Source organism: Ochotona curzoniae, unplaced genomic scaffold (genome assembly GCF_017591425.1).
Source record: "Ochotona curzoniae isolate NIBS_2020 unplaced genomic scaffold, NIBS_Ocur_1.0 contig_517, whole genome shotgun sequence".
NCBI lineage: Eukaryota > Metazoa > Chordata > Mammalia > Lagomorpha > Ochotonidae > Ochotona > Ochotona curzoniae.
The window spans coordinates 870,832-886,436 of record NW_024466454.1 but is presented as its reverse complement, the minus strand read 5'-3'; the positions used below and the strand labels follow the sequence as shown (position 1 = coordinate 886,436).

General features: G+C 35.9%; 1 protein-coding gene across 20 annotated transcripts in view; it reads right to left on the bottom strand.

Moving 5' to 3' along the window:
- Positions 1-15,605, bottom strand: part of SOX6 (SRY-box transcription factor 6) — a 472,980-nt gene that overhangs the window by 314,939 nt on the left and 142,436 nt on the right. For all 20 annotated transcript variants that reach the window (XM_040989053.1, XM_040989047.1, XM_040989045.1 and 17 more), the window contains one exon: positions 1,604-1,811. In XM_040989053.1, coding sequence (XP_040844987.1) covers positions 1,604-1,811 — 208 coding nt within the window. The remainder of the gene's footprint in view (positions 1-1,603; positions 1,812-15,605) is intronic.

Here is a 15,605-nt window from a genome sequence, read left to right as displayed (position 1 = left end):
AGCTCTTTCATTTATTTGTTCATTCCTCAAGTGACCACAATAGAAAGGCTGAGTATCCTGGAATCAGGGACATCTTTTAAGCCTCATACATAGATGGTAGGGAACCAAGCATTTGTGCTATCTTCTGCTGCTTCCTAGTGCATTAACAGAAACTGTAACAGAATTGGAGCATAGAAGAGACAAATTGGAATTACTCAAAACTACACAAACAACAACAGCCTCACTCTCCCCATTATTGAAGGAGGGGGTAAATAATCACACACATCCAAAAGAGACACATGGTATATATCACATAGACACAAGAACTCTGAGGTTTTATAATTACAGAGAAACAGCCATAAAGTCAAAGAGTCCTAATTATCGGAGTGATGTCTAGGAGAAACACTACTTTAAAGCATAGCAGAGATAACTTTCATTCAGAATATGATAATCATCATTACACCTCAAATGTATATAGTCTATATCCCATTGCTACATTAGTTCTCAGAATGTCTGAATTGACATATAAGGTATTAGAGTTCCTTGTCAAATTTTAAATTTTGTGGTTCACACAAACTGAAAAACTTACCCAGGCTTCATAATTGTTATGTAAATGTTCCGATTCCTAGTCTACTACACCATAACCCTGAGTCATCAAAACTATTTAGAGTTACACCATATAACCTGATCAGTAAGAAGGGCAGCATGCAATACAGTTTGGAAAGCTGTCCATAAAACAGTAATTTGAATCTTTTAACTTCTGAGCCCTTAAGTAAATGAAATTAAGCTACAGAAAAGGGCTCTGTCATGTTAAATCTCAATTTCCCAGATTTAAAATTTCCCATTTAAAATTTCAAATTTAAAACTTCCAATGTGAAGAATAAATCCAGAGCCATTTCTTGTCTAGTTTAAGGCTTAAACTCTATACATAAAGATAAAAGCATATATGAAGTATGCAATCACTTAAACTTGATTTATTTGAGAATCTTCTATTATCTACTCTTAGGACCCAGGTGAACCTGAGCAGGATCCTGTGCAGAGCAGAGGTGAAGGTGATAAACTGCAGCAGAAATCGCATGTCAAGTTCCCACCCATGACCATTCAGCCTTAAGAACATGTGAAGCCCTTCAACTCCCCATTCTACAATCCATGCAGGTTAAAAGCATGGAATTCTTATAAATGTATAATGTTTAGTAAAACAAAGAGGAGGAAATTACAAATACTTTCTTCTGTTTAAAATAATTAGAAAAACTTTTTATTTACTTTTTAAACAGGTGGTATACTCACTGTCTGCCAAAAGGAAAAAAAGGATAATAAACGACAAAGTCACACTGAGGAAAATTCCCTTACTACTTTTTTCCAGGGTGAAATATACTGGCTGTTTAAAACCTTGACTTGTTATGATAAGAATCAAATAAAAAAACACAAAGTTTTAGGAAAACAGAGCTATCTGCTTAACACTTTTAATGGATCACAATCTGCCATCACCATGGTAACTACTCAGTAACTTTGGCTTCGCTAGTGCCAATTATGCACTCCTCTGGCCCTTGAAGTTGCCCTTACTTCTTTTGAAGAGCTGAAATCTTCAGAAGAAAAAAGGCCCAACAGTTAAGTGCACACATACCCTCTTGTTCAGTCCGAGTCATTTCCTCGAGCTTCTTCTGTTTCAGTGTGTCCACCACATCAGCAAGGCTCCCTTTGCGGCGCTCGGGAGTTCCAAAAGTAACACTGGTCATTATCTCGCGGTCCCGACTCCCTTCGTCAGGCTTGTGTGGTGAGGTAGAGGTATTTCGGAGGGAATATAGGGAACATAACTTATTATTCTCTGACTCCTAGGGAAAAAAAAAATAAAACAAAACCATTAGAACACAGTTTGATTTGCAAACCAATGGTGGAAAATATTCTAAACTCAGAAAGACAGTAGATGATACTCAATAGGAAAAATAAAATAATTTAAATAAAACAGAATAGCTTAGCAAGACAAAAATGTAAGTCTGATTATGCAACACTCAACATTAATAAAGCAGTTATCAAAGGAGCTAAACTGAAACTGCAAATTCAGACAGTTCAGTTTTTTTTTAGAAGCAGCATGAGCGATTCAAAATCGGACACTTTGACTTCTGTTAAAACAGTCTACATGTAATGAATGTCAGCATCTTAATTAGCACAGTTTTTAAGTGAGTGCTTTTGTAGGCAAAACTCATAGTTTACTTATGTATGTATATTTACATTCATAAACATTAAATTCTTTGGCTTTGATATTAAAATAGCAGAGGATTTAGCCTTAGAATCTAACATTCAGTGTTCACCAGAAAATGTGCAAAATACCTAAATCAGAATCATAAATTGAACCACTCTAGATATTTTTTGCTTGTTGGGTTTGTGGAGAGAATTAATTTTTTCAGCTTTACAACTTGCCAAAGTTACAGCAGCCCCTTTCTGGTATTTGTCCTCATCACTGATACTTTAGCATAAAGGAAAACAGGTTTCACACAGATTTAAAACTTTCTTTTAACAAACATGTAAGTTTACTACTAGAACATTTGAACAGTAATTCACAGGACAGAGAAATTAGCTAGCTGGTACAATGGTTAGAGCCATCAGCTGAGAAGGAAAAGCAAACATCTTAAAGTTTGTAAGAATCAATACACTTTTTTTTTTCTAAATAACTCTGAATTGGGACCAAGTGTCCAGCAGTAACTGATGCTAGGCCCCTGCCTTTTTTCAGTTTTTTTGTTTGTTTATTTACACGAGGCTTTATGATTCTCAGCAGAAGCTTCAAATTCTTCATTGCTTCTATATCTCTCTTTTTAAAAAGAAGCCCAGGGCCCGGCGCGGTGGCGCAAGTGGTTAAAGGTCCTCGCCTTGCACCTGCCAAGATCCCATATGGGCACCGGTTCTAATCCCGGCAGCCCCGCTTCCCTTCCAGCTCCCTGCTTGTGGCCCGGGAAGGCAGCAGAGGACGGCCCAAAGCTTTGGGAACCTGCACCCGCGTGGGAGACCCGGAAGAGGCTCCTGGCTCCGGATCGGCATAGTATCGGCCCGTTGCGCTCACTTGGGGAGTGAATCATCGGACGAAAGATCTTCCTCTCTGTCTCTCCTCTCTGTATATCCGCCTTTCCAATGAAAAAATAATAGAAATAAATCTTAAAAAAAAAAAAAAAGAAGCCCAGCAAACTTCAAAATCTAGAGAAAAAGGCATGAAATAAAAATTACAGTTCATTACCAGTAGGATGGGGGAAAAAAAGCAAAAGAGAGTCGAGTAAGATTCCAAATACATTGAATGAGGTGTTAATTAAACTCAATAAATGCTAGGTATTCAGATATTATTGTTATCCATAAGGCAGAATGAGACTTATTTTCAGGATTATGGGGAGCATACAGTGAAATGACTTTTGTCCAGCACTTGGGTACCTTGCTGAGCCCTCAGTGCAGAGGTGGTGGTTTACAGAATGTAGGTAGTTAGCATTCTGCAGGAAGGAGAAGGCCTAGGAATGGGGTCAAGGAGGTTTATCTCTAGACTGGAGGAATTGTGAAGTAAAATAGTATCGATAGGAGTTATGAACTGTTGAATGCAATAACAAAAATCATTGGATTGTATACATTAAGTGGGTAGATTATGCAATTGTGTATTATATCTAAAATAAATCTATTAACTTATTGTGAACAAAATATAACTTTTCCACAATGTCATTTTTAGAATAACACAAAGAACAAAACAGCTCAAACCTACTAAAAAGGAAAAACTAAAGGAGGCAGAGCAAGGAAGAGAACTTTCACTTTGCTCCTACATATGTCCCTTCCATTGTTATCTAAGTTAATGTTGACAACAATTCTGTAGAGTAGTTCATGGAAGACCTTTTAGATGCCAATCATGTGATTGCATAGCTCCTTGGAATGGCCCATTTATTCTCCATTTTATTCAAATGAAAGCTTGGAGATAAGTGTGCAAAAGCCATTTTGACTGAGACTTTTAGGAATCAATAATCATCATTTGATCAATCATGCTTCAGTTACTTCTTTTTCAAAAGCAATTATTCTCATTTCACATCCCAGAAAGAAAACCCTGACTCCACCTAAGGGATTAAATGCCCAATCACAACAGTAAGTAGTGTATGGTACAGTTACCTACAAATGATTCACCATAAGCAAAGTAAGGAAGATTTCCCATCACTCAAAAATAGAAATTAAAGATGCTAGTAGAGTTTCTCTGGCCTAATAACTTCAGGTTATTTCATGTGCTTCTTTTCTTTTTATTCATTCACTGTTACTCTTTCACTATGTCCCTTGCTTTTCCCTCTTGGGAACGTGGTCACTATCATTGTAGACCACAGACAATAACCACAGGTTCTTTATTGCAACAATGGCCTACCCTATCCTCAGCCCCATAATCTGTACAAAGTGGCTCATAACTACTGAGCGAAGAGCAAGAGGCTGAAAAGTTGCCATTTCTCAAAGACAGCCATGTGAAGCTACTGGCAATGTGATGCTGGGGTAACAATAAAGACAGGAAATAAAGCCATGAATTGCTTAAATCACTGAGTCATAACATCTTTAGGAAAATGCAAAAGAGTGAAATCTACCATTTCTGGCTTTCATTTTTTAACTTTGTAAAACTTAATAAATGTTAGTCTTCTATGAAAGGAATATATATATATATATATATATATATTTACAACAGGTTACAGATGATATGAAGTCAGTAGCATCAATTTTTTTCTTTTTTAGATTAAGTAAGGAGTTTTACTTATTAAGGGAGAGAGAGAGTAATGACAGACTGCTCCCTGGTGGGAGATAGCCAGAAACCACTTCCACATGGTGAGGTGACCATGTGAAGAAAATGGCCACCCAGAGTATACACCACTTAGCTTCCAAGAGTCCATGGATCCATCAAGGTCTCTCCATGAATGGCAGGGGCCTAAGTACTTGAGCCACCTTCCTGCTACTTCTCAACATGCACATTAGTAAGAAGTTTGTTGGAAAATGGAGGTGGGACTCAAATATAGGCATTCCAGTCCAGACTTGGCATTCCAAGCAGCAGCTATACTCATTGTGCCACAACGCCCTATCCTGTGTATGAACCCAACCTTCTTTTTAGAGTTCAAATAAAATTCCATTTTATCCTTGAAGCACTTCCTGTCTACATTGGGCCTTACTATCCTGCTACCCACATGAACTATACATTGAAGTACTTAATAATACCACAATTCAGTATTTAATAATATACTAGAATAAATTATCCATCAACAGTTTTTAAGGTATTAGCAATACTTGAGCTAAATTTTAAGTTTTAATGCGTTGTGTCATTTCTTATGCTTCATATACCTCCAGAATATACTGCAAAATGTTAAATTGAAACGATTTCCAAATAAGTCAAGAAAAATAAAAAAATTAAGAGTAAAGTTAACAATTCATTCTAGCAATAACAGGATTAAGAAAATATTTAGAACAAATAGACTATTTGTGAAACATTGTACAACACAATATCAGACACTAAAATTACATATATTTGCATATGTTTATATATGATTATATATGTATATATATGTGTGTGTGTATGTATGTATTATATATGTTGATCCTCCCCAGAGGATGCTGCAGTCACCTGACACTGAGCATGTTGGATCCTTAATTCTAGAATTCTCATCTTCCAGAAAAATGAGAAAATAATTTTACTTCTATAAATTATCCAGTGTTTGGTATCTTGTGAGAGCAACACACATGAACACTTACAAGAACACACTGTCTTTTGTTTGTCCTCAAAAGACACATAAAATATCTGTCTACTTCCTCTATGGTATCAGAGTTGTTCAAATATCTTCAAGAAAGGGTTAAACTAACATTCTTTCCCCAGATCTTTCATTGTTCTTCTCTGACATACTCTGTTCCTAAGTATTATCCTAAAAATGTTTCCAACAATTAAATATCAAGTTCTGCACTTTCATTTACAGCAAGATGGAAAACAATATTCTGGTAAGTAGTTCCCCTCATTTGTCACAGGCAGAACTGGAAAAGCTAAAATCTAAGTACAGGTTTTCTGACACCAAATCCAATGCTTTACTTATTCCAAGGGATTGCTAAAGAAAAAAAAAAGTCATGCTCAACAGATGACATTGTAATTCCAATCCTGCCTAACTTCTAAATTTAGTTAGTTGGTTGCTAGATAGTTAGTTAATTTTTACATTTCCAGAGAGATGTAACCACTTTCAAGGCTAAAATCATACTTTGCTATTAACTTTAGTCCATAAAATTCCAAGAAGTAGCTCATATTATTTATCTATTGTTGTATAACATGTCATGTCAAAAGAAAGTGCTTAAACAACAACACTCCTTTGCTACACTTAATTTCTGTGGGCCAGGAATTTGGGACCATCTGTGCTGGGTGGTTCGGCCTCAAGATCTCTCAAAGACTGTAGTTAAGTCGTGGCAATGGTTGGAGTCATCTCAAAGGCTTTTTTACTCACAGATGTGGTGTCTGGCCTGGGAACAGTTCAAGAGCTCTGGGCTGGAATAGATAGGGTTTCCTGGACATGGTCCTCTATTTCTGTAATCTTTCCATATGGTCTCGTCTTTTCAGTGTATTAGTTTTTGAGCAGCTGGACTTCCTATGGGGGTGGTTCAGGGGTCCAAGACAGTCACATGCAAGCTGGATCACTATTTCCAACCTAGCCCAGGAAATCGCATTGTAGAATGCCACTGCATTCTATTCTGTAATGAGTCAGCAAGACTTGCCCATAGCCATGTGAATAGGAAGTATACACTGCTTTTTTATAAGATAGAGTTTTAATTATGTTCTTAAATAGTTGCTGTGTAAATGAGTCATGTACAAAGCCTGTCGTACAAGACCTAGTACACAGGTACTCAGCAAATGATAGCTGCATTTATTATTGACTTCAAAGGTCCTTTGTCCAATTGTCCTTTGTTTCAGTTTCCAATTCTGAACTATACAGTCAAGATAACAACTGGTACCACCTGGGATGTATTTAGTAATACTCATTCATCATCGTGGGATAATAAATACTAAACTACACTACATTCTTCATTACCAATTCTTATCCATAACAAATTCGATTAAAAGCTGGCTCCTAATGCAGCCCCTCAGTATTTCTAACTAGCTTTTTCTAGGAACACTATCAATGACCACTTATCCTATCTGCATATAGATCATCTCCACTCTTGTCCAGGAACAGACACGGTACCCTGCTGTTCTGATTCAGCTGAGTTGCCAACCACACCTAGACAAAGAATGCAGATTGGCAACCATTGTGCAAACAGAAGAGAGCAATAGGCTGGGGTTGCGAATGTCAGCTAGGATGTCAGGAATCGAAACTCAGGGAGCATAGGTCAAGCATGGAGTCTTGCATATATAATAGGGAGGAAACCCATATAAAAATGGAAGACATGGCAGTTGAGAGAAATGAGTAGGAAATGGATTCTCCATAACCTGAATCAACATCCCGGCCAGGGCCCAATTTAATTATAGAGACAGAATATTAATCTTTCGTACATTTTCCTGTATCCATGTGCAAGACAATGAAAAACATTCCTTCCAACTGTCTAGTATGTGGTCAGTTTTCTATCAGTTTGGTTGGTCAGTTAGTTAGTTGTCTATTTTAGTTATAGCTTTTCCAATTACATCTTTATCTTCCTGTTAGTCTGCTCTTCTTAATATAATACAGCATAATTCTATTACTGATTTCTAACAGCACCCAACCTATAGTAAACTTCAGCCAAAAAAAAAAACCCAAATGCTAAAGCAAGAAACATCCTCCTACTTGTTTACATATTTTAAGTTTCAGTTAAGTGTTCTTGCCATATTATGTAAGATGCGTGTATATATAAATATTTACTAAGTTTTACATAAGTCTATATCAGTGCTGAGGTTTCTAAATCCTCCCTTTTGCTTTTTATGAATAAAAACTATATCAACTATGATATAAAAAAGACCTCCAAGGCTGTCTGTTATTCACTGACAGAAAAATTTGCCTATTGTGGATGCCAAATAAATTCTTGCTAAGAAAATCTAACCTTTTTAGTATACTAAAAGCTAACCAAATTATTAATACACATAGGTTCTTTCTCAAAGGAAAAAGATGTGCTTTACTCTAATACAATTTTTAAGGAAAGTACATTGGCTTAAAAAGACTTCATAAATGAAAATGCTGAATTTGCTTTTAATGATCAACAGACTAATCCTGACTAAATAAGTGGGACCTGCACTGTGGCATCACAGGTTAAACCATTTCCTGTAGCACCAGCATCCATATGGGCACTGGTTTATATCCCAGCTGTTCCACGTCCAATCTGGCTACCTGTTAATGCACCTGAGAAAGCAATGGAGAATGGTTGGCACTTGTACCCATGTAGCCAGCCCCAGCACCCAGCCATTGCAGCTATTTGATATGGACAAGCAGAGGGAAAACATCTCTGTCTCTCTGTCTCTCTCCCTCTTACACCGTGCCTTTCAAATAAATAAAATGAATCGTTAAAAGAAAAGATAACTTGCTGGGCTCCACATGGTAGCCTAGTGGCTAAAGTCCTTGCCTTGCATGCACCAGGATACCAGATAGGCGCTAGTTCATATCTCGACTGTTCCTCTTCCCTTCCTGCTCCTTGTTTGTGGCCTGTGAGAACAGCTGAGGATAGTCCACAGCCTTGGGATCCTGCCCCTGCATAGGAGACCTGAACGAATCTCCTGACTCCTGGGTTTAGATTGGCTCAGCTCCAGCCATTGTGGTGACTTGGGGAGTGAACCAGCAGACAGAAGATCTTTCTCTCTGTCTCTTCCTTCTCTCTCTAAATCTGACTTTCTAATAAAAATAAATAAATCTTTTTTTAAAAAAAAGAAAAGATCACTTGCTATAATGGACAAGTAAAAAGTAAACTTTCATTAAAAATGAGACAGAAAAATTTGGTTTACAAAATATCAATGTTTGAATAAAAATGTCACTTACTACAGTGATCATCTGCTTAATAACAATAAAAATGATTCATGGATGCATTGGAAACTAAATCTGTCACAAGTATTTGCTTGTGTCATAATTACAAATATCTTAAAAATTAATTTTAAAATGTGAATTTGGTTCATAGAAATAGAGTCACAGCCAAAAATCTTTTTTAAAGTGGCCTCGTTGTGATATTGAATAATAGAAGCAAGCATTAAACAAGTAAATACAGCAAAAATTAACATCTGCAAACTGTCAGGAGAAGCATACTGAAAAGCCATTAGTTAAATAACACTACTATCCTCACATACAAAATCAGAACATCAACATTCAAAGGTCCTAGGGCTTGCACTGTGGCATAGTAAGCTAAGCTATCACCTACAATGCCAACATTTCACATTTTTTAGGTATTAGGTGGTTGTTTATTCAGATTAGGAACAGGAGCAAGGGTAGAGGGAGAGAAAACTAGAAGGAACACGTCTCCTGCCATGGCGGCAGGATAGGAGGCTGCCAGGGCAGGGGAAGGGGGCAAGATGGAGGACAGGGGAGAGCCAGGTAAAAAGGGAAGAGCAAGAGAAGAGTGGGCACACATGGAGGCTCGCTTGACACAACCCGCTTGGCCTAGAAGGCAGATGCACCTAGGAAAGTCATGGAAGATGCTTCAAGTGCTTGGGCCTTTGCACCCACATGGAAGACCCAAATGAAACACCTGGCTCTTGCTTTGAATGAGCCCAGTTCTTGCCATTGCAGACATTTGGGGAGTGAACCAGCAGATGGAAAACATCTCTCTCTCTTTGTCTCTCTATCTCTCTTTTTCTCTCTTGCTCTCTCATTCTCCCTTTTTCTCGCTGGAACTCTGCCTTCAAAACAAATGAATAAATCTTTTACAGTAAGTAAATAAAATCCAAAGGTCCTTCAAGATAAAATTACTCAGCATCACCCAGCAATTGAATTCCCTACGGAAAAAAAAAAAAGGAAGTATAATAAATAAAACAGCCAACAAAATACAGATTTACTGATTCACTGGAAAGATTTTCTAATTCAAATCCCTAATTGAAATTTTTTAAACTTAACTTCCTCTAGTTAAGCTTTCTTGCCTGAATTCTCTTGTTTGTAAAGTTAAAATGTGAAAACCTGCAGTAATGACCTCATACAGTTATGAATGCTATGTGAATTCACAGAACACTGAAAACAATGACTATTATATAACAAATGCTCACTGGGTGACAACGGTGATGATGGTTAGTTAGACTATTCCTAACTAGTGACTTTTTGGTCTCTCTTCCACTGGTAAAGATTCACCATCTCACAAAGGAATTCTTCCCATCTTTGCAGGGTGGGCAAAATTCCCCTTCATGAGAATTTAAAATCTATTTCAACTTATAGTTCTAATTAGTGAAAGCATTAGGATGATAGCTTTTCAATATATACTAGGTTAAGACACTGTCACTCTATTCTATGACTAGCAGTAATGAAACTATAATAAGAGGAACTTTAAGGAAAAGAGGCATGATAGTAAATTTCCTTATAGACCACAACATTATATCAAGGTTCAGCTGCTGTTTGGCTCATGTTCCAATCAACTCAGGCAGTTATTCTTACCTGGACACTTACTAGTATTCAAAATGCCCTCTATATCATATGCAACCTAAACAATTCTACCCGGCTAGGCTAGAACTGGTTAAAACAATTTCAATGTTGAAATCAAAAAATTTTTAAATGGTAATACACTTCATGATTACAACTCAAATCCTTTATTTTTGAGATGAGAAAATTAAAGTTAAAGCAATATCAAGTGCTTTTCCTAAGATTACACAGCAAATTAGTGGTTTCAGAGATGAACATAGGCTCTCTATTAACCCTTTCCACTAACTTCCTAGTAATTTCAGGGAAAACATTTACAATGATCAAAAAGAACATGTTTTTGTTTTTTGGTTTTTTACTAAAGCATTAGGGAGTAAAGTCAGGGATTTGTAGGAGTTGGAAATGTTGAATAAGATTTTCCAGAGCAAGTTTCTCCATGGTGCTTCTCTCCAGAGGCAATTAAATTTTCTAGGATCAAACTTAGACACTCTGCTTGCACTTCCCTCTTTTGCAGTCTTCTTCCCATGTGAGACACAAAGCACACTAATAAAAGTATTTTTGTTGTTATAATCAACAAGGAGGCAATTAGAACACTTTAAATAAAAAGAAATATCTCCGGGTATCTGTTCTTCACATCTCATAAATTTTAACATTAAAAACCACCAAAGTCCAACCAAGGTTTGTCAAATCTACTTGTTCCTTACATAGGTGCTACCCTACTAACAGTGAAGCCCTTTCATGATGTGTGGCCTAGGAAACAGAGGCGAGAAGATGGCTTCGTATGTCATATGATGAGTCCTCAAATCCATTCTATAAAAACAATCTCTCTCTTCATTGGCCTTTACCAAGTAAGAATTGTACTACAAAAACCCTTCAAATCTCTTCCTGTCAAATGCATGTAATTATGAGGTCATTTCTTCATTGTACGTATTATCATTCTAACTTTACAGGCAAGGGAATTAAGGCAACAAAGGTTACCTAATGTAAGAAGAAGTTAAGATTAAAATTTTCAATTAGGGATTTGAATTAGAAAATTTACCAGTGAATCAGTGAATCTTCCCAAATGCAGGAGACACTTCAAAACTTAGAAAATTGTAAATAAACCTCTATCTCTCTGATCAAGTTCTTACAACTAAAACAAGTAGAAAGATTCCTTTTGGCCCACACTGCTTATGAAACAATTATCTATGCACTGGTCCACTCTTCTGTCTCTTATATCCAGTTGTATTTGCATTTCCAGGAAAATAAAAAAAAAAGGCACAAAATGACACTGCCTAGTCAAAAGTAGCAAGCATGAAGTCTAAATCAGCCATCAAGTGGCCCCAAACTCTATGGGAAACCTCTTGATCCCCCTACCTGAAGCCATTATACAACCTTAGATTAAGACCTCAATTACAATCACCCACTCTATGCTTTATTTCTGAGAAGGGAAAGAAAAGATGTGAACGTTTATTTTTCTCTGTTAATTTCATTTGCTTTTATGTAATCCAGAGAACAATAGCCAAAAGAAGAGGCAAGCTGTAATCTTACTATTAATTTCAGAAAGCAAAATAAACTATAATAAAATTACATACAGAATAATGAGTAAGGGAACAAAAGTGAGAGAGACATCTTCAACCAAAGCATGCCAGGAACAAAACAAATTAATACAACTGAAGACCAAATATTAACTTCAAATTCAAGAGCAAAAATTTACTTATTCATAGATTAAATTAGCTAAACCCTGGATATTTCAGTTATGAAAAAAATCCTAAATAAAAACTACTTGCCAAATGTTTTATTTCTTTTTCATGTGTCTAAGTAAATTAATCTCATTTCCTCTATTAGTATAATTGATATGTGCTTGCATGAGGGTAAATTTCCTCTCACAAATTTGTTGAACTTGAGAACAAGATATTTGAGGTATTCGTAGGACACTGGCAACAGAATCAAATCAGAGCAAAATTATAAAGAAGCAAAAAGTTTGTAAAATAATTTTCAATTACTTTATTAAACAAACTTTCCATTTTCTGTGGTGCTAATGAAATATAAAGAAGATAAATGAAGTACATAAATATTCATTTCTAATTTCAACTTGATTGTAAAATTTTATTAGCTAATGTTTGTAACTTATACTTAGGATTTGAGAATGTGGCTTACACAAAGATATACTATTGAACTCAATTTAATTTGCCTTAAATAATAATGCCTAGGGATAAGGGGAATGTAGTCACACCAAAATAATACTTCAAAGGTTAATATTGTAAAAAATAAATACGTTTTCTTATTAAAAACTTCATTGACAAAATGAATGATAGCTTAATGTTGTTCTTAGAAAATTTATATTTCCCTTGGAAAACAAGCAAAATCTTTTATTGCAGAGGAAACCCAAACCTTGGGATGATTTGCTTATTATGATAATTAAGGCATATCATTAATAGCATTCAAGAAACATGGGTATTTGTGGAAAGAACAGTCAAGACTCTCCTGCTGGATCCAGGTGGTTTGACGCACCAATCTAAGACAGCCCTTTCAGTCTCTTCTCCCCATTTGAATGGTACAAGCAGAATTCTTTATGATAAAGCTTCCTCTATGGAAAGCAACTCTGTCCAAATTCAAGAAAGAAGGGAGCTCACAAACACAAGCCTTACTTCCTCCTCCCAAAGTACTATCCCGCAAACCATAGCCATCATCACCCTATTCCTGATGCATTTCTCCTTCTAAATCAAGAAAAGTTCAAATCAGTCATGTAAATTACTTGATGATGTACAAGGGAGAGTTCAAAAAGTACGTGAAAAAAAATATTACGAAAACCTATCCTTGCATTTCAATATTTTGCATAAAATTCCATTTTCCACAATGGCTTGAAGCACCCTCATGTAACACGTACATTATTTTCTATAAGATGTTGGTTGGAAGCATTCCAAAAGTGTCTATATTTCTTTATTTTAATCATCATATTTTGCTTTAGTGATAAGTTTAAAAGTCAGGCAAGAAGACACTGCATGAAGCAATTCTACAAAAATGTGTACATCAATCAAAACCACATATAGTCTGGTACGTTTTTATGTTGTTTTGCTTTAATCATAAAGGAACTAATGTCCTGGGATCAGCTTCCAGTGATTGAGAATAAGCAATTTTCACAAAACGCTTATTTTTTTTAAGCCCAGATTCAAATGGCATTTGAAAAAAAACGAAGCTGAGAACAACAGTCCTGCTGTGTACATATTAGAAGAGATTAAACTAGATTTTCTATGAATATTCAATATTATTTGAAATAATGATCAAAAAGTGAATTTTCTCATGTCTGTAAATAGTAGAGACCCCAGCTACATTGTGGTCATACCAGAGTATTTGCATATGGATAGTCTACAGGAAAAGTCAAATCACAGGAGAAGATTCACTATGAGATGTACAATGTATATTGGTCAAAGAAATGAAAACAAAATATTTTAAAAACATTGTATTACATAAAACTGAAGCAAAAAAAAATGGGAATATTGGTAGATTCCCAGAAAAGATCATCCTTAACATGAAAGAAAATTGTGAATTGCACATTAATGGCAATGATAGAGTTGATTAAGAAATTCACACTAAATAGTCTGCTAATCTACGTCACCAGATCGAACACATCATGAAAAAGCAAAACAAAAATGAACAAGTTACATGCAACTTCATGGAAGACATTCTGTACACACAATTTGGAAAAGATTTTCCTTGAACTGTTAAAATATAAACGAAATGCAAAAAGTCTTGTACAGACGTAGCAAAATACTGGATTTTTATGTTTTGGTAGGTGCTCAATATGCAGCCCACTTAATCACATGTTAATGACTGGATATGCTAATCAGCATGCATGCCCAATCATTCTTGCTCAACGGGAGGGGAGGAGATAACCATTGATGAGCATGGTAATGTTTCTACTTTTGGTAAAGATTTTGATAACATGTCAGCTATGAATGAAAACATTCCAAAAGGTGTTTATGAAAAGATATATTTGATAAAACTAAGCAAAATGACAAAATGTTTCTTGATTTCATAAACTCCAAGATATTTTCTAGTAGCATACCAGTAATTGATTTTTTTCTACTTAAAAATGTCTAGATTTGGGAAGGTTTAAAAAACTATTCTTACTTTTCAATAACAGGATTGAACACTTCACATAATCAGTGTTTAAAAATATAAAGGCATTAAGCAAGCACGGTAGTCTAATGGCTAAAGTCTTTGCCTTATAAGTGCCAAGATCCCATGTGGGCACCGGTTCTAATCCCAGCAGCCCTGCTTCCCATCCAGCTCCCTGCCTGTGGCCTGGGAAAGTAATACAGGACAGTCCAAAGCTAGGGACTCTGCATCCGTGTGGGAGACCTGGAAGAGGCTCCAGGCTCCTGGGTTCAGATTGGCTCAACTGCAGCCACTGCCACCTGGGGAGTGAATCAACGTACAGGAGATCTTCCTCTCTGTCTCTTCTCTCTGTATTTTCGATTTTCCAATCTAAATAAATAAATAAATAAAGGAGATCGATATGTTAACTTAGTTGTCTTTTTCATTACTTAGAGCAATATTTACCAATCTGTGCAAAAACATAAGTGGTTCTGTATTTTTGTTCAAATTGTACACACATAAAAAATTTTAAATGTATGATTAAATTTCTGAGACTGACTTTCTTAGCAGGCAGAAGTGCTGCCTGCTAACAATGTTTCTGATCTGTAGAAAACAGGAAATCCCCCAATGGACTGTCTACAGCACATGTTCTGTGACTCAGGAGCAGAGATAAGCATTTTCACTTTAAAAACAAAAACCTAGGTTTGAACTTTACTTAAATTGGACAGATTTTTCAAAATCTAAAAATTAAAGTATTTCTCAAGAATTTTAAAACCTTGCTTATTATGAACTTTTTAAAGTCACTTTGTACACCAACCATGTGCTACAAAGGATGTACATAAACTATACCTTAATCATTAAGATTAACTAATTAGAACTTTGCCAAATAGTAATGTTTCCCTACATACTTTGGAAGGTCCCAATAAAAGTAACTAAGTAAGTTTCAGTTGGGTGCTACCTACTATCTTAAATGACTCAATCTTTCCAAATCTGGCAAAAAATCAAGTTTTTAAAATA